The sequence below is a fragment of the Phalacrocorax carbo genome, chromosome 18 (genome assembly GCF_963921805.1).
Source record: "Phalacrocorax carbo chromosome 18, bPhaCar2.1, whole genome shotgun sequence".
NCBI lineage: Eukaryota > Metazoa > Chordata > Aves > Suliformes > Phalacrocoracidae > Phalacrocorax > Phalacrocorax carbo.
Genome location: NC_087530.1, coordinates 6,108,886 through 6,134,734, shown reverse-complemented (window position 1 = coordinate 6,134,734; position 25,849 = coordinate 6,108,886). Strand labels below are relative to the sequence as shown.

The window sequence follows — 25,849 nt, the reverse complement described above, 5'->3', positions numbered from 1 at the left end:
AGCTTGAGCAGGTCCCCAGTAATTCAGGGGGTCACCTCTGGGGCTGGCTTGCCCACAGCTACTGCTGGCCAGCAGCCGCTGCCTGACCCAGCCGGGCAGGGAGGAGCAGGGAAGGTGTGCAAGTGGGGGAAAGCAGCCCCAAAGTAGCGCAAATCGCCGAGTGGATGCAGCTGCCTATGTCCCCACTCTGCATTTAACAGATCTTTCCCCAAATCACCATCGCAGGAGGCTTGTCTCTCCCCAGGCTTTCGCTCTTTGCTTATCTTGGTGGTTTCCTGAGGTGCTCCTCTGTGGGCAGGCAGCAGAGCTCCCGGGCACTCTTGGGGATGCTGTGCTCAGAGCCAGACCCTGCTCTCACTCACAGACTCCTCTGAGCGAGCCAGGTCAGACCCCAGCAGGAGAAGCTGGGACTGACACATGGGACAGTGCGCTGCTCCTGAGGAGCCTGGGCTGGGGCCAGGGCAGCGTGGCTGTGGGCTGCGGGTTCCTATGCTCGCCCCCTCCAGCTCTACTTGCATCTGAGGGAGGGGAAAATTGCTTTTTGTGCCCACCTATAGGGGAGATAGATTGGCCTGAGTGTTCCCCCTCACCTAAATTGGGTGAGCCAGTTCCCAGCTCTGAATCCAAGAATATCTTGAGTTGGAAGAGACCCATAAGGATCATTGAGTCCAACTCCCTGCTCCTTGCATGACTACCTAACACTAAACCATATGAGTAATAGCCTCCTCCAGACACTCCTTGAACTCCAGTGCCACTTCCCTGGGCCCCATCCCAAAAGCCCTAAGTGCCAGCCTGCGGACCCTGCTCTGCCTGGGATGGCTGTCTTTGCTCATGGGCATCCTCAGCAGGCAGAGGAGCCAGCGAGGGGGCACGGGGTGGTTATTTAGGACAGTCAGCACCTGGGGCCTTGGGGAGGGGATGAGCTGCTGTGCCGGAGGGCAGTGCCTGACAGTCCCATTGTCCCCAGAGGACTTCCACGCGGTGGAGACGGGGGCCAGCACGACGGGGCGTATGCGCTGCGTCATCTGCCACCGCGGCTTCAACTCCCGCAGCAACCTGCGCTCCCACATGCGCATCCACACCCTGGACAAGCCCTTCGTGTGCCGCTTCTGCAACCGCCGCTTCAGCAGTCCTCCACCCTCCGCAACCACGTCCGCTTGCACACCGGCGAGCGATCCCTACAAGTGCCAGGTTTGCCAAAGTGCCTATTCCCAGCTCGCCGGGCTGCGGGCACACCAGAAAAGCGCCCGCCATCGGCCCCCCAACGCCTCCCACTGCAGGCTCACTCGCCAGCCCTGCCCGTGCCCCATCCCGCCTCCCTGGCCCATCACATCCCTACCATGGTGCTGTGAAGCTCTGGCGCGGCAGCGTGTTTTTGGACAACAAAGACTGGTGCCGAGACATGCAATGAACTGGGGGGTGTTGGCCCTTAGCAGAACTGGGGGGGCAGAGGGCTGCTTTGTGTGTTGAAGGTGGGGTACTGGTTTATTTTCAGAGCATCTCTGCATGGCGTTTGGCAGGCTGTTCGGTGGGTGAGGGGGACCCCCCAGCTCTGCAAGCCACTGGTGCAGCCACATCGCGTGGGATCCTCCCCGGGAAGGTGTGGTGTAGGGTGGGCTGCTGATCCCTGGGGTTGGCAGGGGGAGAGGGGCAAAGGGAGACAGTGGGATGCCCTGTGTGGATTTGCTGGTGCACTGGGGGAGGGCTGGGGCAGCCTAAAAGCTGGGTCTGGATGAGTCACACCTGTGTTTTACAGATGATTTGATGGAAAGAAAAATTGCTGTTATCCTTCCTCCTCTGCTCCAGTGGGTGTCCAGCAGAGACATGTGCCCCGTCAAAAGGCTGACATAGCCCTGTTGTGGCCACCCCGTTCCTGCCTGTTTACCCCAGGGCCTGCTTTGGCCCTGGTGGCTCTTTTCACGGGACACATTTCCCTCCTTGGGAGCCCTGACTTAGCAAACAGCTGCATCCCCCCTCCTCAGTCCCCTTGCCTGCTGTGCCTTGGGGTTTGCCTGCCACCTCCGAGAGATGCTGTGGGCAGAGGAGACAGGCCACGTGCCACGGGGACACCCCCAGCACGATGAGCCGGCTGGAAATGCCCATCTACGGGCAGGTTTCATGGAGGACCCTGTGCTCTGGCGGGATGTGCCTGCTCCGGCCCCAGGAGCACCGCTCCCCGTTGCTCCCCGTTGCTCCCCGTTCCCCCCGCAGCCGTGAGGGAACATTTCGGCTGTTACTTCTACTGCCCTCTGGGGACAGAGGAAACCAGTCCCTGGGCCAGCTCTGTCCCCAAGGACAACTCTAAGCGCCCTCTGGAGTCCTGCCACATGAAAGAAGAGGGCCGTGTATCATAAAGCTTAAAAGAAGGTATTCTAATATTAATTATAAGTCTAAGATGTATAAAGTTCTCACAAACTGTGTTTTACTTCCAGAAAAAAGAAAATAAACAACTGTCACTTTAACTTTGTAAATATTTATGAAAACATTATTTACAAAACTTTGATATTATATATTATTTGATTGTATATGTACACAGTGTAAATACATTTGTACCTCTCTCTTGTATTCTAAATAAAAATTACTTGGAACATTTATCATTTAGAAGATGGATCGTTTGGAGAGCTTTATTTTGCTCCATGCTGGGGCAAGGATGTACAGTTGGGGTGAGTGAATGTTTGGACTAGCGCACAGTGAATAAGGAGATGTAGCATCATCTGCTGGACCAAATAGTGCAGCTGGGAAGCGGAAAGGTCAGCTTTGGGCCGCAGACGCCCTTTCGCAGGTCTGAGAGCGAAGGGGTGGGTGCTGGCTGACTAGGGAGCGGGCGGTGCCATTGGGTCCGGCACCTCCCTGTCTCCAGGCGTACAGTCGCTATCTGAAGCGAGAGCTGTTGGTATCCTTCGATATCTCCCATGTATTAATGGTCACGTTTCAGCCGTGACAGGCTGCAGGTGCAAGTCTTACTTGAAAGAATAACTGATTTTGGTCCTGAGGAAGCAAAGCATTTGCTGAAGGTCATCGCTGGCTCCTTTTTCCTTGGTATTTTCTCAGCAGCTCTGAGAGTCTAACTGGTGTTTGAATTAAATGAATAAAACTTCCTCACAAACATGTTTTTTGCCGCCGGAACAGCTTTGCCAAGGGGAGGGGTAAATTCCTCGTCCCTTGGAGATATTTAAGCCACCCAGCTCCTGTCGGCCTCCCTGTGCTTCACCGACAGGGGTGCAGGTGTGGCTCCAGGACCCTGCCTTTCACCTCGGAGGAGGATTAGGGGATTATGTTCAGAACACGGGGGGAACAACTCGTGTGTGCACAGGGGCACCCCCAGAAGCGGGGGGTGCTGCTTCCCTCTGGCAAACGCAGCCTTTGCCCGCAGTGCTCCCCTTCACCCCAACTGAGGACTGAGGTGCTGGGGGCGCAGGGAGAGGCCGGTGGGGGCCCGGGGCGGCGGGGCGGGCTCCCAAGGAGCCGGCCCCGGCCGTGGGGCTGCGCTCCTTCCCGCTCAGCCCCACAGCCCACCCGCGGCGGGCTGCGGTACCTTGCCCGCACTAGACATGGCCCCTCTCTCCCTTTGGATTGCAAAGCAGTGAAGCCCACGATTCCCTTTCTTGCCAGGAACCAAAATGGCCGCTCACCAGCCTCACCGCCTTCCCATCACCTCTGCCCGCACTCAAGATGGCGGCGTCCGCGCTTCGGGCGTGTTTTCGCCAGCAGCCAACATGGCGGGCGGAAGGCGCGTGTGCACGCGACCGCCGTCGCTGCGCCGCCCGCAGCCAAGATGGCGGCCATCAGCATGCGGCTCCCGGTGGCCCGCAAGCCGGTGGGGCCGGGTGCGCCCCGGGGCGGCGAGAAGCACCTGGTGGCGCCGGGGGACACGATTACCACGGACACGGGCTACATGAGGTGGGGGCAGCGGCGGGGGAGCGTGGGCCGGCCGGCCTCGGGCTCTGCTCAAACAGCTGCTCTCTCCACAGGGGCCATGGCACCTACGTGGATGAGGAGAAGCTCATCGCCTCCGTGGCCGGCGCCGTGGAGAGAGTGAACAAGCTGGTGTGCGTCAAAGCGCTGAAGACCAGGTGAGCATGGCCGCCTCCTCTGTGCAGGGAGCGGGAAGCCCGGGCACCTGTGCTGCACGAGGGATGGCGCCCATCTGCCGGCTGGGCCCTTTTCTGGGGAGAATGAGGAGTTTGATGGGCTGCTCTCTCTGTCCTGCTCCCAGGTACAACGGCGAAGTCGGAGATGTCGTGGTCGGGAGGATCACGGAGGTAAAGTTCGTGTTTTCTGGGGTGCCACAGAGGAGAAGGATAGCCTGCTGGCTGGCCTAGGTTGGTCTGATCTGGAGCTCTTCTGACAGTCCTAAAAGCACATTAGTGCCCCTGCACTGTTAGCGTGTGGGTTTTAAACGAGATGAGGCAGGAAGTAGTCGTCGTCAGAGCTGTCTCCTCCTGCAGGCTTGGCTGGCTGCAGGACCTCCCGTTCCGCTGAAGGGCTTCTGCTCAATTTTTGAGGGCATATCAACAGACTATTTTTCTTCTCCAGGTTCAGCAGAAGCGATGGAAAGTAGAAACGAATTCCAGGCTAGATTCAGTCCTGTTGCTGTCATCTATGAATTTACCTGGTGGGGAACTGGTGAGTGTAGCTCATGCAGAGCAGTGCCAGAGCCCTGTTGTCTTCTGCTTCCATGGCAGAAGCCAAGGCACTGGGAGATTCTGGACCCCTGCCCAGTTAGCACAAGGGTAGTGTTGGGTTTTGTGGGTGGGTCTGTAGTGCTCTGATATCTTTAACTCTTAGTGTTATTTGGACACAAACACATCAGTGATCTAAAGATGTGCTAGTCTGCCTGATTTTCCTTTGGTGACGACTGCATTTTCCGTGGCACCCTGCAACGCAGGTGTCTTGCTGCAATGTAGGTATTAGCTGACGTTTTCTCATTCTGAGCTACACGTAACTTTTCTTGCATTGTGCATTTCAGAGAAGGAGATCAGCAGAAGATGAGCTTGCGATGAGGGACTATCTGCAGGAAGGGGACCTCATCAGTGTATCCTTCTACTGCTGACACTCAGTCAGAAGAGCCAAGGGCGTGGGGAGAACAGCCAGACCTCGGCTAGCCTGGCTGCTAGGGAGGGCTCTCTGCCAGGGGCAGCCAGCGGCTGTTGGCACTGGGCAGCATTAGGGACCTTGTTTCCTTAAGCGGCACTGACAGGCAGAGGTCCAGTCTGTGTTTTCTGATGGGGCCATATCACTGCACACCCGGAGTCTGAAATATGGGAAGGTAAGTTGTTCAAAAGCACTCAGTCTTGGCTTAATTCTGCTCCAGTTGACTTGTATAAGGCCTTTTGGGGGGATTTTTTAAGGAAAAAGCTCTGGAGTAGAACGGGATGTTGTTATGACCATTCCTGCAGGTTAGGAAGAATCTCCCTACATGGGAGCACAGAGCAGAGTTTCCCCAAAGCAGAGGGAGTGCCCTTGAGTTGCCCCTTGATCTCCTTCTCTCTCTGTCCACTATTACAGCCTGTGAGTCCTGTTTCCCCCACTAGCTGCTTGGGAATTAAACCCCGCAGAGAAAAATCTTCTGACTCAAACTTCATCACTACCCTTCTGCAGGCCATTGCCTCCGTGACTTGTTTCTCTCCCCAGGGCTCTATTTTAGGCTTTACGCAGTTGGCATTTATCTCTGGTTTTGTGCATTGAAATAAGCCAAGGGCCCACTGGAGCATACACTGCAGTTTGGGATTACCAGACCAAGGGTATTAGCACTTAAAAGATGAAAGCGAAGTGTGCTTATTGCACAAAGGGTGAAGGACAGCGATTGGATTAAGAGGGAAAGTGTTCTGCTAAATTGGGCCTCTCACTTCTCATTTTTCTGCAGGGATGGTTGATGTGTGGTTACAATCAAGATATTATTAACATTTGTGCTAAGCACTTAGAGTATTCTTCATCTTCAAAGGACTGCACAGGCATTAGCTAATCCTCCCAGCACTCCCAGAGGCAGGCAGGTTTTATATTCACTGTTTCACTGGAAAAGATGTTAAAATGGACTGGTTCCTAGACCAGGAGTGGAGTGCATGTCAGTGGCTTGATGTTATCGACGGTGGCTTGTGTCTCTCATGCTGAGTCTTGTGGTTTCTTCAGCTTGGCCAGGGTGTGCTTGTTCAGGTCTCGCCCTCCCTTGTGAAACGCCAGAAGACTCACTTCCACGACTTGCCTTGTGGTGCATCTGTGATCCTCGGCAACAACGGTTTCATCTGGATCTACCCAACTCCAGAGCAGAAAGATGAAGAGGCAGGGGGCTTCACCACCAACTTGGAGGTGAGGGTTCAGGGAATACGAACCTTCTCCTACAAACGATGTTTCATTAGTCTAACATGGTCAAAGGCAGGTGAATAACTTGAGACTTTCAAGATTCGGTATTAAGTTCAAGACAAAGCTTTTTTACAGTGCACTTGCAATATTTCCATGTGTATTCATCTCTTCCTCTGTCCTTCCTCAGCCGGTTCCCTTGTCTGACCGGGAGGTGATCTCACGGCTCCGAAACTGCATTGTGGCTCTGGCTTCTCAGAATTTGATGCTCTTTGACACCAGCATCCTGTATTGCTATGAAGCGTCCCTTCCTCATCAGGTGGGGATACTAGTGTTGTTTACTTTCCTCCACACTGCAGGGAGGGAGTAGAAAGGCCCCATCAGTTGCTGCTGAAGTCAGTAAGTGAGGTGGTAGGGTTTCCTTTTGACTTTCAAAAGGAACCTGTAGTAAGTGACAGTATGAACTTCCCATTTCTGCATAACATAAGTTGCCTTGCACATTTTCAGGGATAGTCTGAAGGGTTCTGCCTCTGGCAAAGTCCAGCTGCTCCTATAGAGAAACAGTTCCATTTTTTGATAGATGTGTATCCCTTGCTGGGATTATGGGCCCTCTGCGATCCCTGTGAAAATAGTGTTAAATCTGGGATTGTATGAGGGTAAGGTACACCTTAAGCACAAACGAAAAAGCAAGTGTCATGTATTGTACAGAGACCGGTCGTCTGTTTTTATCTGTATCCTGCACTGCTGGAAGGCTCCCTCAATTTGACCTCTTGCTGTACAGCTTTTCTCTGTGATTTCTGCCAGCATGATCACTGGCAATTCTTTTTTCATAAACCAACAAGATCTGAATTGTTTTCTGCTTTCATTCACAGTGGCAGCCTACTCAGCTAGATGGGATGTTCTTTTGAACTATACTTCTGTTTAAGTCATTCCTCCCCTTCCCAAATACTGGTGTGTGTCCTTCAGGAAAGATTAGGAATTGTCAGTAGCGTATCCTTTGATTTCTTATGGTCTCCGTAGGACTGCTACCTCTGGCAAAGTTGACTTTGCTGTTGACCCTCTGCCATGATAGTCTTGTTTGACCACAACCCTCTAAACTCACTCGCTGCTCATTGCTGTGTACCAGGGACCCTTGTCCCCACCGAGTGTGCAATAGTAGTAGTTGCTTTTTGGTGCCAATGTTACTCTTCTTTCCACTCCAGATCAAGGACATTCTGAAACCAGAGGTGATGGAGGAGGTTGTTCTGGAAACCCGACAGAGGTTGCTGGACCTGGAGGGATAGGCCACGTGGCCAGAAGCAGTCCTTTGAAGTCCCAGCATGGCAGCTTTTGATTCTCAGTATTTTTTTTAATAGTGTTCCAGTCCCCAGTGTTCATTCCATACTTCAGAAAATACCAAAATCCCTCATTTTAACTCCTAGGATACCTCCTGAGCCCTTTTAGTACGACAGTACTAAATAGTACTTGAGTACAATGGCCTTTTAGTGCAGCAGCCTGAAAAATTGATATCCGACCTTTATGAAGATGGAGATGCAACTGGGACATGTCTCATAGCACTTGTTGCTGTGTGTAGTGCCCTGAACTTGGTGCAGAATGATAGGAAGGGATGTGTTCTCTGATGTTTCCCTCTTCCCAAAGGCTTTCTAAATGGTTTTGGTTTTCCTTTACTGTGATACAGATCTGCCAGTCTGTCCTCTGACTGAGAGCTTTTGTTTGTCTCTAAGACTGCAGATCACGGGTACAAGTCTGTAGAGGACAGGAGTATCTGCACCCTTGCTAACCACATTTTGAGCCTGGCTGTTCATGGCTTTTATGTCTCAAGGGTATGAGATTGGATGTGGCATGATGTGGGTGTCCACATGAGCCAGGAGCCATGGGCAAGCAATGTCTTCTCAGTCTCCATGCATCCTGCTGTTCCCTTTTTTTATGGCTGATGTGGTGAGCTCCTCCTCTGAGGAGGCTCCGGTATTAGTTTCTGTTAAATATTTTACATTTCAATAAATGTTTTTGAAACAGATAAGTCATTCAGGAGTGTGTGCATTAGCTCGTCTTTCTCCAGAATGAATTGGGTCTAGCTTGAGAGCTACAGTGGGCTTGAGTGTCCTTGTGCCAGGACACTCAGAATGGTTGCAATATCCTGTTATCTCCTCTTCAACTGTTGCTCCTCGTCCCCGTAAAGCAGGACTTGACCTTCCCCTTCAGCATATCTTCTGTGCAGAGTTCCTCCATAAGGAGATTTCCTGGCATTGTTCACAGTGGCTCTCTCGACATTGCTTCCCTGCAGGATCCCATGGGGAGGTGAGTCGTGCAGCAGCTGTGCCTGTGGGATGACAGGGAGCCCAGTACAACACTGGCGAAGACCCTAAGGCCAGTGGCTAGAACTGGGCACGCAGAGCCAGATGCTGGCAGTCAGTTGCCTTCTCTGTACAGAATGGATATGATGCTTTCCTTAGAATGTCCTTTCAGATCTCTGGTGCTATGTTAGAGCCATTTATGTTATAGGTGTATTGTGTTTATATATTGTATTTGTATGGTATTGGAGCTGCTTGCACCACAGTGTTGTGATCCTTAAAAAGGATGAGAAAGCAAAATGTCTGCCCTACTTGTCCCTGAATGTAATTCTAATATTGCAAATTCTCATGCTTGTACCAGGCAAAAGGAAAAATCATTTGCTCAATCTTTTCCTGGGAGCTAGAAATACCCTTTGTAGTTTCTCGTCTAGTTCACACTGCTCTGCCTGTGGTCTAGAGTAAGCACTAGGTGGCAGCTTTGTGTCGTGTTTGTAGCATTTATCCTCCCCAGCAGCAGCTCTGCCTCATTGCCCTGCCAAATAGCAAAGGCTGGATGTCTGCCACCAGCACTGCTACCTAAATACTAGAGCATTACGGAGCTCAGTGGCTAAGGACAAGCAAGGACGTGGTTAATGCATTCTGCTGCTGCACAACTCAAACTTCTGCCTGTGCTGCCTCTGTAAAGTAGTACTTAACTTCTTGGGGAAATTGGTGGAATGCTCCACACAAGACCCGGGAATTGTTATTTTTGAGTTTTATGAGGATTCCCTAGTAAGTGTTGCAACAATCACATCCTCAAGATGAATGGGGAAATTTGAAAACTAAATCCTGATGGTGACCCTTTCGGGCCTGTGCGTGAGGCTGGTAGCAGCATTATCCACATCTGCATGGACAGGAAGAGTGCAAAAAGGCTAAAAGCTTTAGCAGCCTCTGCATTGTTCAGTTAGAAAAGTACCTCTTTTTTCCCAACCCAGTTGCTGTAGTTTAGCAGCTGTTTATCTTACTACCATATGGGGAGATACAGGGATTTCTGCTGTGAGGCTTCTAGGTATAAGCAGATTGGGGATATACCAGCAATGAGATAAAGTGTCTGTGTTCCCTTTTTTAAAGCATTTTTGAAGGCTGATGGGGAGGTCTGTATTTAATCCAGTAGATCTATTTGCATCTGCCACTTAACTGACGCAGATTTGTTAAATTTAAAGGGCTAAGGGGTGAAGAGACTACTTCACTACTACCCAGAGAGATTTGATACGTGGAAGTGGTTCTGCTGAACTGGTACATCAATGTGAAATGCTCCTCTGTCCTCAAGCAACCTCTCTGAAGGCATTTAACAGGTCAGGAAGGGGTTGGGGGGTATGATGCTCTTGAAAGTGCTGTCAGTAATGTAGTGGAAATATGCTGAGGAAGTGTGCTCTGGAGGTGGCTAATTTAGACTTGGATCATGCTCATGGGTACCAAGCACAAGCCATCAGACCTGCAAGGTGAGACAGCGCCAGGTTCTCATAGCAGATCTTCGGGAGAGTGTGCTGGTGTCTCTGCAGCAGGCTGTGTGGGCTGCACAGCTGGGTTGCTGTCTTCCATCCCGCCCCGTCTCTTTTTCCCTTCTGTTTTTCTTTCCTCTACATAGCAAATCTTTAACACTGTGGTCTATTTCCAGGCTTCTTATGCTAGCCTTTTCTCCCCATTGTGAGCCTTGTTTGGTTTTCAGGTTGTATACTCATTTATTGAGCATAAATAACCAAATGAGCTCAAGATGTGGATTGCTTCAGCACTGAGCTTTCTGATTCTTCCCGCTCGCTGCAGCATTCCTGATATTTTGGCCTTGGGGATGTATTAAACGGGGGAGAGTATGCGACTCATCCAGTTCCCGTGATCCCGTGATCCGCGATTTAAACCTGAGAACAAGAGCACCAGTTGGTAAGGCTTGGTTATGGATCTTCTCTGCTGTGTGTGGGCGACTGAAGGTCCCGGTATTTTCCTCCTTGGCCACGAGGGGTCATTGCTGTTCTTTGCAAATTCAGCCAGGGCTTTGCCAAGCCCAGACCTGAATTCTGTGAGAAGGCTTCCACGAGGGCATTGCTGGCAGTTCCTGCAACCCCATCAAGCTCAGCTTTGCAAGCCAGCAAGTAACAAGAGATGGGAGCGACAAACTTGTGTGGGGAGGGAGAAACTTCCTGAGCAGTTTCAGAGGTGTCTCAGAAAGGCACCAGGCCGGCTGGGGTTTACTGCTGATTTGGCTGAATCTTGTGACTTCACTCTCTTGACAAATATCAAGGGCCACCAGTGCTCATGCATCTCAAAAGCAACTGGACGTGTTGCTGGGGCTCATGGCTCCCATATGGAGAGGCTTCAAGTATGACTGTCCCGTCACAACCCACAAAATGGTAAATGACTTTTCCCTAGTGCCCAGCAGTGATGAGTGAGGCATCAGACAGGGTGCGGGGGAGGCGCTGGCATCTTGGGTAGGTGGGGGAGCCGGGGCCCCTTTCTCCATAGGCAGGTCTGCACGGGAGCATGGGCAGGCTATATAAGAAAAATGCCTCTGAAATGGGAAGTGCTTGAGCAAAAGCAGTGTCCTCTTAAATTCTTGAAATTGTGGGATTTTGCTAGGCAACTTTTAAGGAGGTAGGGTGAAAATGAAGAAGTGATGGCTTCTCTGTGGTTTAAGAACAAAACCATAGTCAAAAGCAGGGTGGGAAAAAAACTGAGTAAGTGTTCATTTTTATATGAGGAACTAAAGTGCCTGTGCAGGCATTAAAACAGCTTAGACCAATCTGATTTCTTTGGTCACCAGTGTCAGAGAGCATGGAGCCTGTTTGTAAACCGGCTGTAGCACTGGCCTGTGCTGCTTACTCCAGGGTTAATACATGGCACAGATGTGCTTGAAAGGGGAGCTAGTAAATAGTTCCCTTGCTGGTGAGTGCTGCCTGTAGGAACGAGAACACAAAATCACTCGTCTGTAGAAATAATTTTCCTGTTTCATGGTGGCAGTGTTTGATTCATGTACTAATATGAAGAATGGCAACCCCTCCCTTTACTCCCAGTAATAGCCATTGGGATTTAAAATTTGTGCTAATGGTTTATTAATCCAATTACTGCTGCTTATTACATTACTTCTGCATCATCCGCATGCAGTTTGGCTGTTCAGTTGAGGGGAATGGTATAAATACAAAGCTTTGAGCAGACCCTACAAGATACTGAAACCCTGCTGAGATTATAGGCAGTCCTGAAATGGTTGTCTCAGGTTCCTGAGAACCACTAATTAATATGCTAAGGTTTGTTATTTGGGGAGGAGGTTGAAGCTTTAAGATGTTGTTATTGAGGAAATGGAGGAAACATGACTGCAGCTGTGGGGTGTAACAACCCACACTTAACTGAAGGTAAACAGTAAAACACAGGCCACATGCAAGGCTTGACTGAAATAAACAGTCTGTAGATTTTTAAAAAAATTATTATTTATTCTGCATTCACACAATCTTTCTGCCTCTGGCTTTAATAATTTCTGAAACCACTGGGCAACTTCAAGTTTGTTAACACAAGACAATCACGTTCACAAAAACTGGCAGCAGGGTAGGGGATGGGAAATACGATACCCTTCAGGAAGGAAAAGAGGGCAGATAATCTTGCTATGATATTTGGGTGTGACCAGCTGGCCTATCTGCCTGGGGATAGCCCCAGATTAACTGCAGCACTGCTTTGGGAAATGCTTTTGGAGCAGCTGCTGAGTGGAAAGAGGTTGGGGGCTGCTGGCAAAGAACCTGCCCCACTTCGCTGCTTATGATTGCACAGCATCAAAAGGAATGCCTGCCTGCTGATCTGAATGATAATTTCACCTAGTCTGTTAAATAAAGAGTATGTACATTCACCTGCAAGATCTCAGGTGAGACAGGGAGAAGCATATATACAGACTATATTGTCCACAGCACAAGTCCTGCTTATTCACAGTTACCTTTGTGTATTTTGGTCAAGGTCTTCTGAGTGTCACGGACCTGTGGTAGCCTTCTGGTGTTCGCTCTGCTTCAGCCCTGCCGTGGTAGGAGAGATTATCCAGGATGCTCCAGTCAGACCCAGAAGGGAATAACTTTTTCAGTAAGGGATGGTTGGTACTGGTTTTTGTAAAAAAATTTCTCTCAGACTGCTTGGCCTGTGTTGACAGATAGTTTTGGTTTTTTAGTTTCCTTCAATCCGTGGGAGCTGAGCAGGGGGTTAGATCACCGCAGTGAGAAGCTGATATCCATTAGTGAGAAAAACCTGGCAAAATTCTGCTGAGTTCAAGAGATGTGACCCTGGATTTGTCTCAGTGTAATGTACCAGAATTTCTCTCTTGCGTATGTGTAGCACAAACAGCCTCAGTACCTGCAATTTGAGTCACTGACGGAGAAATGCGACGGAAATGGTTTGGGATCAGTCTAAGAATTAGTGGTGTAGGAGCAGACTGGCACAGGAGAGGTGGAGGACCCTGTAGGGCCGTGTGAAGTGCTACATTTCAGATGCTATTGTTGGAAGATGAAAAATACATGTCGGCCAGGGACCTTGAATATGGCGTAGGAGACATGGAGTATGTTTGGATTTGTCACAAGGGAGGAGTCAGTATAAACAAGCCGCTCTGTGTCCAGATGGTTACCCGGAGCAGGAGGCTCCTGCACAAAACTGCATTTGTGTTTTCTCCCGTTGTTGAGTGGGAGCAACCACAGACCTTTGACCAAAACGGCCTGACCTCAACTGCTGCCTCAAGCCTCTTCTCTTCCAAGGTGAAATGGAGAACGTATGAGAAACTAAGTATATTCAGCAGCGACACTGTGTCTGCTCTTTAGCTCAGGGAATGCTTGTGCTGCATGTCTAAGGGCACCACAGTGCAGGCTGAAGAATTTGGAGGTTTAACTTCTTCTTTTTACCAAATGGTGCATGAAAGTATATCAATAAAATGCCTGTCACATTCACTGGCCTCTCTGGCTGTTTTTGGTATCAAGTTCTGCATATGGTCTGCCAGCATTAATAAGGAAGCGAAGTCCTTTGTGTAAGCAGGGTGACTGATCCCGGGCTGTGGAAAAGCTGATGGCTGTGCACACAGCTGACCCAGCAAGGATCTCTTCTTCCCTGTCCATCTTTTCAAGAAATCCAGGGTCCAGAGCTGGCCAGGGCCCTGAGGCCCGTGCGCAGGAGGGGGTCTCTAGCTGGCGTGAGGACCAGCGAGCTCTCATTGTCACATCTAGGGGGAAAACAACTTGGGTGGCCGTTGCAAAGGGGTAAGGGATTTGATATGAGCTTTCTGGGTCCTTGGCTAGCATTTACTATTGACGTGATACTAGCAAATATCTCTGCTACCTCCCGTTTCCACCATCTTCCACTTCATCCTTCTCCCCTCATGGCTCCCCTTCAATTTCCTTCATCTTCCACTTCACGCCCGCTCCATCCACCTCATCTTCCAAGATGATGGAAGGGGGATCTCCATCCCCTCAGACCCCTCATGGCACCCCCATTCCCCTCCCGGCTCACCTCCTTCACCCCCCCCCCCCTTCCCCTCACGGTCCCCCAGCCTCTGCTTGGCCCCTTATTTCCCACAGGGGTCCCCCCCCGGGACTTCCCTCACGGACCCCGCTGCCCCGCACCGCCCGGCAGGTTCCCGTCATGGCGGCGGGCCGGGAGCGGGCCCGGGCTCGGGCAGCGGCCGGGGCGGGAGGCGGGGGCGGTGGAGGAGGAGGGGCCGGAAGGGGATGTGACCGCCCGCCCCGCCGGCCGGGGACGGGGCCGCGCCGCGCCGGGGGTTCCGGGATCTCCCTCGCCGCCTGCAGCCGACCCCCGCCAGTCTCGCTCCGCACCGCGGGTGCCCCCGGCGGCAGCCCTCGGGGTACCGCCCCCGCCTCACCCTGCGGCCCTTCGTCTCCCTCCTCCTGCCAGGCCTGGCGGGGTCCCCCCCGGGCGTGCGGCCGCCCGGCCCCGCCGCCCCCCGCCCGGCCCCCTCCACGCCTCCCGCCGCGGCCGGGCCGGGCTCGGCCCTGCTCCCGCTGCCCGCCGGGGCCTTGCCCGCCGCCGGCCTCCCCCGCGGGGATGCAGCCGGTCCGGTCACCCCCGTTTGACCTCTTCTGGCTGCTGTGCAGGAACCGGCCTCCCGGAGCGCGTCCCCGGCCTCGCACCCCGTCCCCGGCAGCCGGCTCCGTCTGAGGCGGGCAGCAGGCCGGGAGGGCGGCCACCTGCCCCGGCCCGGCGGCCTCAGCGTTGCTTCGACGCCACCATGGCCCCGCCGGCCCGCTTCGCCTCCGCCGGTGTGCGGGAGAGGTAGCGGCGGTGCGGGCGGCGCGAGGCTCGCGATGGGAGAAGGCGAGGCGTCGTGAGGCCGGAGCCCGGAGCCCCCCGTCCCGCTCCCTCGCCCCGGGGAGCGTGTGGAGCCTGCCAGGCCCAGAGCCGCCTCTGCTTCGCCGTGCGAGCTGACATGGTTTCAGCGTACTTGATCCTGCTAGACTTCAACGATACTTGAAGCCAAACACGTGGCTCTTTGGCCTTTGCTAACTCAATGCTATGCAAAAGAAAAGGAGGAAAAAAAAAGAAACCTTGACACTGGTTGCAGTGGGAATGGCTGTTTCCTGCCCTGGGTGAGCCTACATGTGGTTTCGTGCTTGTGAGGAGAACTAATTCTCCTTTACCCGGTGGAAGACGTACTGCATATGGCAGCCTGAAACTTTGGTAACGCTTGGTCATTACTAAGCAGTTAGAACTTGTACTTTTTTTTTTTTTTTTTTGCATAAAGTCACCTAAGGAGCCTTGCTACTGTCTTCAAAAGCATTGGAGGAATCTGCGCTTGTCTTAATTCTTCACCTCAAGTGACTTTATCACACAGCAAGTGCAACCAACGCAACCACCTAAAATACTTTCTCCTTCAAAGCTCCTTCCCAACCTGGAAGATCAGGGATCACAGACTTCTTTAAAAACTTCTCGTCCTGGGAAAGGCTGCCCATAGTTACTTTATGGGGCAGCAGCCTGGAAAAGTTCTTGGGGACCAAAGGAGGCCAAGTCTGCCTGCCCTGCACTTTATCAAAGGAGCAGGGAAGAAGGAGTCATCAAGGCATGGGGGCCCACACTGTAATGTCTTCGTCGAACATGGTAAGAGGTTTCTGTTGGTGTTTCTTTTGGTTTAATTTTGATTTGCCATGCTAGATGCAATATGGATTTATTCAAGGGCACAGTGCTGATACAGAAGTATTGTACTTTGTGGAAGTCTGTTGTTTTCTCTCCCTTGCTGCTTAAGGCAAATCTGTGATTTTTTTATTAAGAAAATACTTAACTTGGGTCAGGTTGCTTGAAACCTGGGCAGAGGTGGTTATACAGCTACATGCAAAATACAAGGAAGTAACTTTTTAACATTGTACACGTTTCTCATTTCTGCCTTAGGTTCAGTTTAAAGTCTGGGAAAATGTTTCATCCTTTTGGAGTTGTCTGTTTCGAAGGTATAGACTAAGCACACCTGATGGTTAGGGAGAAGTGTTCTTTAATTTATGAAAGGCACTCTGCTACTTGGGGAGGGGAAAAAAAGACTTGAGATTTGTTTTGGAAAGTGTGTGGATACTGCTGTTGTGACAACTGGTTGGAATAAACCAGTTTCTTGTTAATTTGTGTAGTGCGTTTACAGCATTTTGGGTTAGTGGCTCCTCATAGCTGGTAAATCCATCACCGCACGAGATGAAGGTTTAAAGTGCTAAAGGCTGAAAGTGGCCAAGTTAGGGGTACAGAAACACTGTCACTTGCTGATCTTCCACAAATTAAGAGGGGCCCGAGAGTCTCGGGGGAAAAAAGCTGAATGAAAAGCTCAGTAGGAGTCAGATGTTGGTTTAGTAACTGTTTCAAATGTTGTTGTTATTTGTGTTTTTTCTTCTATTAAAAAAAAAAGACTAAAGAAATTATAAACTGAAGGTATCTCTACAAAAGTGAGATGCAGAAATGCATTGCTCCACTGAAACTTTTTTTGAGTAATCCCTGAATTTGCATAATGCTTTTTCTATTCCAATATTCTTTGAGAAGACAGACTACTGGCTGCTGTCTTCCACAAGAAAATGGGATTTTGACAAAGCTTCTTCATCAGTTTTTGTCCTCTTGGGGAAGTTTATCTGTGAACAAAACAAAACTGCATCTATAATCTTCATATAATTAAAAATGGAAATCTTTGCCGTGTCTCAGAGCGCAATCTAGTAGTTAGTAGGAAAGCTTTGATTCAGTTTTGGTTTAGCTGGGCTTTGCTTTCAAACTTTCTCTCATCCTTTGTTTGTAGAAGGGACCAAGAAATCCCGTGCAGTGTCCAGCAAAGACACAGACAGAGATGCTGTATGTATACTACTGTGTTGAAAAATTGATTTGGTTACACAATGTAATTTCTTCTGTTTTCTCCTGCAATGTTTGTGCAGCATGGTTATTTGGGAATCGAAGGTAACTGAGGGAGGGTTAGAGAATGTAAGGGCTAACTTTGCCCTCTGATGATAAACCCTCTGCTAGATTTTTCTGAGCTGTGCTTTCAGTCCTACGATATACCCGCTCCTCCACCCCCAGTTTGGTTGCTGCGTTTACTACTCTGGACAGAGTTTCAAGGTCAGATGAGATACAGCGAGAGTGCCAACGGCAAGCAGTACAATACTCTAACTACCTTTTCATGTTTTGATGTAGCAGAAGAGCCAGAAATGCTCCTTTTTGATCATCTAACAGGAATAGGCAGATGGTAACTTCTTGCCAGTATGACCTGAGGTCAGAAGAACCTAGCACATTTGCAAAGAAAAATAGCGTCTATAATGTCCATACACCATATGTCCACAAAAGACCTCAGTGTCTCGATTTAGAAAAGAATAAACTTGAAAGGGGACATCAAGGCCAGTACATCTGTTAAGAGAACTGCAAAAGATCAGCCTCGCTTATCCACATGAGGAAAAGTTTCTTCCTTTGAGTGTATTAAATGTTTCTTCGAAGTACAGACAGTAGGAGGCTGTACCACTGTTGTTTGTTGTTCAGCTCTGTTTTGAGTTTGAGCTGCTCCTATCCTGAAAAACCTGCCTTAAAATGTATGGAAAAATACAGAGGAAATAAAGTTCATTTCAGAAAGTTCTTAATCTCCCTCATTTTTTTTTTTATTTGATAACTTGTCCTTGAAATATATATAGTCTGACATACTTTATAATTAATGGACAGAATAGTATTTAATATTTTCTGTCCTATTCAGAAGTGGTTCCATAGGCTGTAGTTCATAAAAATAGACTGGCATTTGTTCAGGGCTTAAATTTCTGCATGTTTGTCTTTCAGTACTTTAATTACACAGTTTCTTCTAAATGCCAAGCACAGTATCTGGATTCTCTGCCACGCTGTGGGAACTAGCTTGTCCCAGGATAATCATGTTTCTTGCCTTCTGTAACTAAGAAATGTTTAAGGAGAAATTCCAGGGTGGGTTGCTTAAAGCAAACCCCTTGAGACAGTTGAACTCTTAAAGGTACTTTTTTGATGTTCTTGTATATTAAAACTCATGATAAAACAAAAAAATGTGGAGCTGGTAATAGCATGGCTCTCCTGTTACGGTTGTGTTTTGGTACAGCTGTTTCAGTGGGATTGCTACCTGCGAAGTTCTGCTGAGGCTGGTTCAGCAGACAGTGATTTTCAGAGCACTGACGATCTTAATTGCTTCAGTAGTATTGAATTTTAGTTGAAAGGGTTAGTAAATATTATCAGATACTAACAGTGTAAGGCAAAATAACTTCCAGGGAAGTAATTCTATTTCTCAGTTGTTGTGCTCTCTGTAATGCTCAAAGTAATGCATCGAGAGGCTTCTGGAAAGCAAGGAGGCAACTGGCCAGAAATCAGCTCTGCTGGTGGGCAAATGTTCTGTGAGAATAATGCAGAAAGGCTCTAAATTTTCTCATGAGTTGACGACTGAGGAGTGCATTAGGGTGGAAAAATAATACATGGGCAAGTTTTGGACGGTTTGCTTTGTGTTGCTGCTTGCTGCACGAAGGATGTTTTGCAAGCTGGAGTTTGCTCTGCTGTAGTTACCTGGACAGCAGGGTAGCCCTTGATGGGATTTTATAGATTTCAGCTTGATGCAGATTACTCAATCTCTTAGATTGCTTGCGAGCTTGAAACTGAGAGAGAGCATAAAGGCAATGTTTGCCTCTTCCCCTGTGCTTTTCTTGGCTGAGAAACCAGTCTATAGTGACTGCTTTTTGGGGACATTTGACTGAGAGAAAAACCGTGGTCAGTAGACAGTTAATGGGAGAGACTTTGTAAATGCAAGTCAAAGTTTGCACACTAGTGTTGTCTTGTGCCTTTTCAGAACATCAATCTCAGCAAAACTCAGGCTTCTGAAAAGAAATAAACAAGTCAGTAAGATATATTCCCACAGGGCTCAACTCTGATCCCAGAGTTGGCAGTTGTTACCTGGAGTGATCGGCGAACACCACACCTTCTCTAACTGTCTTGGGTAGGTGTTGCTCTGTTGAATGATGAACAGATCCCCTGAAGCATCTTGGTAGAACAGTATCTCCAAGTAAAAGCAGCATCTGAAGCTTCAAAACTGAATTCATGCTGAGTTGAAGAAGAGGTGCTAGGATAACTGCTTGGCAAGGTGGTAGATTTGGTCCACAGCTTTAAATTCCAGTTACTGTGAAACTGACTGTTGTGATGGAGCTTGGTCAGCAGCAGACACTGTTCTGAGAGGTGAAATCCTGAGCAGCGCCTCTGCTTCTGTGAGCCTGAAAGGTTGGGTTTTATATGTATTCTTTATTGCAAAGATTGCGATGGTGACTGGGAAAGGGGACCATCTTTCCATGGACATGTTGGTGGGAACTTGAGTGGGATTTTTAGATTTAACAATGGGAAATGATTGTAAATATCTTGAAATGTAGGTCTTCTAAACGATGTTTCAGCTTTGATATACATATTTGCTGTCATTGGTGGCAGTTTTACTGTGGCAGTCAGAGAAATAATTGATTTGGGAGGAAGAAGAAACCTGAAGAGGTTTTGAATATAAGACTTTCTTATATGCTGCTTCTCATTACATACAATGGATCACTGATAGATAACAACTTGGTCTTACAACTTTTTCATTGTTTTGTGCTTGAGACATTCTGCAAAGAAATACAAATATGGCTGACCGTAAAGTTGGTAGAAAGAAAAGGAGCTTTCATTTTGAATCTGTGTTATACCTTTACACTACCAGGGAATGATAGTTGTTCAGCTTTGAGCTTTAAGTATCTTTAGAATAGAGTTGATAAAGCACTCACACAAGAATGTTCTTTTCATATTCTCTTGCAGTGATGAAATGTGGTCTTTCTGATAGTTTCTCTTCCAGCAGATAAATGATAGGGAGGCTTAAAAGAGCTGTTTACCTTACTGTAAGGAGAGACAAACTCTAGGAACTGGATCCATTTCTCTTGTCCTTTAGTGCTGAATACAGCTGTAGTCAGCCTACTACAGTCTCTTTCACATTGGATCTGAACTTCTCTTCTTACAAGGGTGCTGAATGTTTTAGTGCTTTAACTAGGAAGTAATTGTACAAAATAGCTCCATAGTATGTTTGCCGCAGCTGCCAGTTGGAGATATGCCCTACAAAATTCACTATTAGGAAAAAACAATTAAAAGTACACTTTCCTATATTATTGACTAAAAATTTATTTTTAAGGGTCTTTAGGTTTAATCATCTGTCTTGTTTTACGCTGTTGAATTTCATGTTTCAACTGTTTGGATTGTAAAAATGAGTAAATTACTTTATAATTGGTTCCTTCCTCAGGATTTAGTGATTGACCAGCTTATACGAGTATATACTACAATATATACGGTTATAATTATATTGGTGTTTATATTTTCATGAAATGTGGATTGTGCAGGAAAATGCATAATTCTAAGAATTTTTTTTTTTCTAAAATGTTATTAAGAACTGTACAGCTTTGTAATATGCTTTCATCAGCTGGGTGGTCCAGAGCAGATTGTGATCAAGCAATGATATATGACTTTGTACTCGTTATCCTTAATCGTACAGGTGAGGTCAATATATCTTCTTTATATGCAATATACATTTATTAGATAGTCAATTGCCCATACATGGAAGTGATTTAAATGAGATTCTTTCCATACTAGAACTCTCTTTCTTTAAACCCATGTAGTTACAAACCCTGCATTTATCTCTTTCCATTGTTCCTTAGGGCATTTTTATATTCCATCTCTGCTTCACCAACTGCAGAGCCTGAGACTTGAAAGAAACTGTTTTACTACTCCTCATTCTGTTTAGACCTTTCACCTGAAATTATATCGTTAACATTGGCCTAATAGGAGCCCATTATTTAGAGCCTGCCTTCAGAATCACAGGTCTGCATTCTAAACTGACAAAACTTGCTTGGTTGTTAGGTTGGAGATTTGGCAGCTCCCAAGCTTTAATTTCCTTCTCTATTAGGAGAGGCTTATCCCCAGTTTTTGAGATCACTGCTTATGTTCACTTCGTTGTGCTTCAGTGTTAGCCTGGTTAATGCTGACATCTGCTGCACACCAAATGCAGATGTGTTTACTGCCTTTGACAATATCCCTTTTCATCATACAAAGCTCTTGCTATATTTTTTCCTTCTCCAATTATCAAATACCAGTAGGTTTTGCTAAGAAGCTCATCCACAAAACTTGATGTAGGGTTGGAACATGTTAGGAAAGAGACCTAAGACTTGCTAAACTGCTTTTCCACATGCTGAGGTGGATGATGATGGGGAAAGGCTAATCTTTTCCTGGGCAAAAGCAGGTCTGTTTTGTGCACTGACTAATCTTTGATAACTTGCCATGTTTAAGCAGTTCATCTTCTTTGTGACAAATAGGTGGTGGTTGCTCACATGCCAGACTTTCATTAATAGATTGTGCTGGTTCTGCATTCTTATTTACAGATTTTAATAGGAAGGCTATGTTAGAAGATCAGGACAGGGAGGTAAGGGAAAGCTGCAGGGTATTAGAATAGAAATCATTGCTTGTAAGCAGTCATCTCATTCAGCATGCTTCAACATTTACCAACAAACTCGTGGTATTTTAAACTGAAGAGTTTAAATCTTAAGCTTGAAAGTGAGGAGTTGACACAGTCCCATTGCAGAAAGTTGGGAATCCTGGGTTTCATCCCTGGTGCTGTCTGTGGTGGGCTCTGTGGCACGCGGCAAATCATGAGGGTGCAGAAAGGTGAAAATGGCCTTGGAAAGTCTTGTTCTACTGATTGCCACTTTAGGGTGGGGATGCTGTTGTGTTGTGTCTTGGAACAATAGGGTTGTGTTTCCAGCTGTGCTTATAGGAACTCTGATAAAGCAGACAAGAAATAAATGGGTGAGTATTGTCAGTCCTGGGCTGTTGTGCTGTGTTTACTTGTGTGGATGTGACTGTAACCAGTGTCTTGGCAAGGTGTCGGATGAGGAATGCTCTTAACTGATGCTGGGCAGTCTGAATACATGGTTGCAGTAGTTAGTCCAGCTCTTAACATCCACCTGATACTAGTGGTGTGTTCAGTAAAGGCTCATAGTGCGTTGCCTTAAGCCTCAGTCCCCATTTGGAGTATTTTAGCATCCCCCAATTTCCCGGAACATTACTGCAGCTCCATCGGTATACTCGCTCCACACCGTAAGGTTTAAAACATTAAAACATGGATTGCCATGGTATGGTGTGGGAATGGACATGCAGTATGTTATAGGTGTAATCTCTTTCAGCTATACTGAATGCTCTGATTGATTTGCATTCATGCAGACTGAAGGAAGCATTTAAAATACTACCCTCCTTCTGGAGTTATTGTTGCAGATGGACTTTGCTTTCCTTTCTTTTTGGCAGGAGGAGGGGGCTGCCTCCTATCTGCAACGTCTGTTGATAGCCATATAAAGAGCGCTAGTGTCTTCACCCAGCAGTCTTTTGTCATTTCAGGCGTACTGTGCCATTCTTCTGAGAAGTAGTAAGTCTCCTTATAAAAAGGACTGTTGTGAATGGCAGAAGTCCATTACTGTAGGAACATGCAGAGCAGTTTCAGCAGAAGCAAGAGGGACTCTTGTTGCTTTGCTTTTGTTGACTGTCTTATCGGGGAACTTTTATCCCGCTCTTTGCTGATTGAAGATCAATCTAAACAACCTGCAGAGGTTATTAATCTGCTTACCAGAGTATCCATTTTATCAGTTTGAAGAGGAATCTTGGACAAAAAGGGTAACAAACATCCAGACAATTTTAGTAAGCAAAACCGCCTAAGGCAATGTCTTTCCTTAGTTCTTAACTAAATTAGTTCTTAGACCTTTCCTTGCATGTTTAATTCCAGTTCTGCACTTAGATATTAAGCATAGCTTTTTGTGAAATGGCAAAATTTGATACGCATCTGCTAAAATGGTGTGTGATGCTCTGGGAGGAGTCCTTTTCCACATCTCTCATTGTAATGATGGGGCAAGCGTGCCCTGAATACCGGCTTGCTTTAGTTTTTGCCAAACGTACTTTTTAGAGTTAGTGTTGAAAGTAGATTAAGGTTGGTTTTTTTCCTCTCCCAGCATTTCTTCCTTGCCATTACCAGTTAGGTTGTGAAAAGCATGAGCTTGCTTTTCCATAGAGTGATTGCTGCTAATTTACATGGATGCAAGCAAGATCATCATTCTTTCATGAGCGAGGAGCCTGCCTGATTTATGTTATGTCATCTTTGTGCACTGTTTTTACCTAATGAATAGAATTTCACAACAGATTATTAATCATTAAGGCTTTGGTTTCATTGTGTGTATTAAAGAATCAATATTGCTAGATGTTGCCTGCCTTGAGAAGCTTCTTATCCATTAATGCTGCTTTTCTAAGGCGTTTTGGTGCATTCATCTTCTAGACTGACTTCGGTTCCTACCATATCAGCTCAGTACTTCTCAGGCCTTTCCAGGGCCTGAGTTGTGTCCAGTCTGTCTCTCCATAGACTCATCCTTTGAAGTGCTGTCTGATCAGTGGCAAATCCTGTTCGGTCCAGTCTCTCCTTAGAGCTCATAAACTAGTAAAACGCTGAATGTTATTCTGTTGTGGTTTGCACTCCACTTGTGCATCCAAGAAGGAATGGTGGCCTCAGAAGCTGGGAATAATATGTGATGAAGACTATATTGAATTACATATTCTGCTGCCTGTTAAATGCCTGGGTTTTTGGATGGCAAAGCCTCCTGAAGAACTGGATTCCTGCCTTTGCTGACCTGCTGTTTGTTCCCTGTCCGATGCCCATCACCATTGGAAGTACAGAGTGACGTGGCCCCATTCCCTGTGTTTCCTGTCACACTGACGCTGTATAGGAGGAAATTTCACTTACTCTGCACATCCAGATTCTACCAACGTACACGAACATCAACTCTAACAAGTTTTTGCTGTGACCCCAATGAGCTGATCAACTGCCAGAACCACACCTGCTCTAACTGATGGCTTTTTCATGGCTTTTTTTTTCAAATTTTGTTGGTGTGTGTTCCCAGAATAAACAATACTGTTTTTCCAGAGGCTGAATGTGTGAATGATAGTGGGATAAGGACGTGGAAAGTTTAAATAGGAAATTGTTTGGGCTTTCAGGAAATGTTTGCTATTTCATTTGTGTTCAAGTTGCTCAAGTTCAAAGACTGCTTATTAGGTGCTGTCTCATTTAATGTGACTGGTGAAGGGCTGTTCCTGAGTACTCCATTTTCTCAGTTCCTGGCGTGACCACAGTGGGTTATCAACAGGGCTGGTATGCAGTAAACTCAACTGTTTTCCCTTGGATTTTTGTGGTATCTTTATAATAAACCTTGAGAAAACTAAACTGTCATTTGTTGCACTGGCCACCAGGTGTCTTCTTTGAATCTTTTTAATCGCTTGCTCTGGTTAAACCAAACCCCCTGCAGTAAGAAGTGTCTTGGAAATGAGCAAAAGTTAATGGCAAGAAGCAGGGTCAGAAGTGACAATTGTGAATTTCAGGAATAGTACCTGTCAAGTCTTTTTAGTTACTTTTAGAGTCTTTAATCTTTCTGAGCTTGCTTGCTGATGAAAAAGAGGTTGGTAGGTGATGTTTGCTTTTGCTGTTAATGGGAAAATCTTGCTCCCTTACCTCCTCTAGCTCCATTTCAGCCCATTCTTCATTTTTTAAAACAACAGAAATAGTTTTCAGTGCTCTATTCCTTTTCACTTATTGCTTTCTTCTGCACTTGATCGCATTCCCCTACCTCTTCTGTTATGCCACGCTGACTTTTAAAATTGTATACGTATTTTTATTTTTTTATATTAAATTGTGTGATCCTCTCAGAATAAAAATTGATTCTGTAAATCCTCTTGTAGTATTGTGTCCAGCATTTCTAAACATGTGAGCTTTTCCTGGCGAGGACGCTCGGGGAATGACTGAAAACAATATTCAGCCAGTTGCAGCTATTTACACCATTGGTGTTGCCTGAATGTCAGAACTGCTATCACAAAGCTAATTGTGGAATTAAACTTTTATTAAGTCATAACAATGCTAACAAAAGTGAAGCTGTAATCTAGTAATACTTTATTTTACTCAAATCTCTTTTGGGTGGGAGAATTTTATAATAATGAAGATGATTTAGTGCATCTAGCAAAATAGTTTAAGCTATAAATATGTATGCTTGAATGGGTTTTTATTATTTTTATTAGCTCTAAGCTCTCTTCATATCCTCTGTAAATCTGACAACACATAATGTTCATTTAAAAGGTACATTCTAGTTTAGCCAGAATTACTGGAACGGCTATTAGAGCTGTTGTTGTCTGGCTACACCTAATGTTTGCAAATAACTTAGGAAAGCATAAGTGAAAAATTTTGAAATAATGCCAAGCTGTTATTTCTTCTTAAATATATTTAACTTGATGCATAAGAAGATGCATTTAAAATTCTTTGCAATCAAGCCTTTATTTCTTTTAAGACTGTTGATGGATTGCACTAAACGTCTTTGCTATATACATTTTTTCCAAAGGTGCGGCTATTTAATACAAAATAGATGTCCTTTACTGGAAATTAACTGGAGGGAAGATGAAGCTATTCCCATCATTTGATACTACTGATCTTCATACAGAAGCTGCAACTTTTTTGGTTTCTGTGGGTTGTCTGTTATGTCTAAATAGTGCCTCCCACACAGAGGTTTGGATGTCAAGGTGCTATCATGTTTCAGGTATTAAGTAGTAATTATTGTTATGAGGTGATCACATAAGACAGTGTAAGTGTTGCTCAATCCTTCACATTCCATGTCATTAGGGACAAAAAAAAAATCTGTTGGGGAAACTTAAGTCTGATTAGACCTCACTGCAAGAATTACTGG

General features: G+C 47.0%; 3 protein-coding genes across 4 annotated transcripts in view; all 3 read left to right on the top strand.

Annotated features, from left to right (window-relative positions):
* Nucleotides 1-1,352, top strand: part of PRDM12 (PR/SET domain 12) — an 8,260-nt gene extending 6,908 nt beyond the window's left edge. Inside the window, 5 exon segments of the mRNA XM_064469073.1 lie at nt 365-383; nt 968-1,123; nt 1,126-1,175; nt 1,177-1,272; nt 1,275-1,352. Of these exon segments, the coding sequence (XP_064325143.1) occupies nt 365-383; nt 968-1,123; nt 1,126-1,175; nt 1,177-1,272; nt 1,275-1,352 (399 nt within the window).
* A 2,393-nt stretch (nt 1,353-3,745) lies between these two features.
* On the top strand, nt 3,746-8,321 carry EXOSC2 (exosome component 2). Of its 2 annotated transcripts, XM_064468632.1 has the most exons (9): nt 3,746-3,900; nt 3,972-4,073; nt 4,217-4,262; nt 4,537-4,626; nt 4,970-5,035; nt 5,201-5,269; nt 6,130-6,306; nt 6,488-6,616; nt 7,500-8,321. In XM_064468632.1, the coding sequence occupies exons 1-9, from the start codon at nt 3,776-3,778 to the stop codon at nt 7,578-7,580; spliced, it is 885 nt and encodes a 294-aa protein (XP_064324702.1). In that variant the 5' UTR covers nt 3,746-3,775; the 3' UTR covers nt 7,581-8,321. The 2 variants fall into 2 exon arrangements, with proteins under 2 accessions (XP_064324702.1, XP_064324703.1); XM_064468633.1 differs by lacking the exon at nt 4,537-4,626.
* A 5,995-nt stretch (nt 8,322-14,316) lies between these two features.
* ABL1 (ABL proto-oncogene 1, non-receptor tyrosine kinase) overlaps nt 14,317-25,849 on the top strand; it is an 84,636-nt gene continuing 73,103 nt past the window's right edge. Inside the window, exon 1 of the mRNA XM_064469131.1 lies at nt 14,317-15,686. Coding sequence (XP_064325201.1) covers nt 15,551-15,686 — 136 coding nt within the window. The 5' untranslated portion in view covers nt 14,317-15,550. The remainder of the gene's footprint in view (nt 15,687-25,849) is intronic.

What these genes read in the sequence shown, in the direction of transcription:
- EXOSC2 (XM_064468632.1), top strand. Translation starts at nt 3,776, where the DNA reads ATGGCGGCCATCAGCATGCGGCTCCCGGTGGCCCGCAAGCCGGTGGGG. An exon ending in ACGGACACGGGCTACATGAG is followed by an intron (nt 3,901 to 3,971) that starts GTGGGGGCAGCG and finishes CTCTCTCCACAG; the next exon opens with GGGCCATGGCACCTACGTGG. An exon ending in TGGTCGGGAGGATCACGGAG is followed by an intron (nt 4,263 to 4,536) that starts GTAAAGTTCGTG and finishes TTTCTTCTCCAG; the next exon opens with GTTCAGCAGAAGCGATGGAA.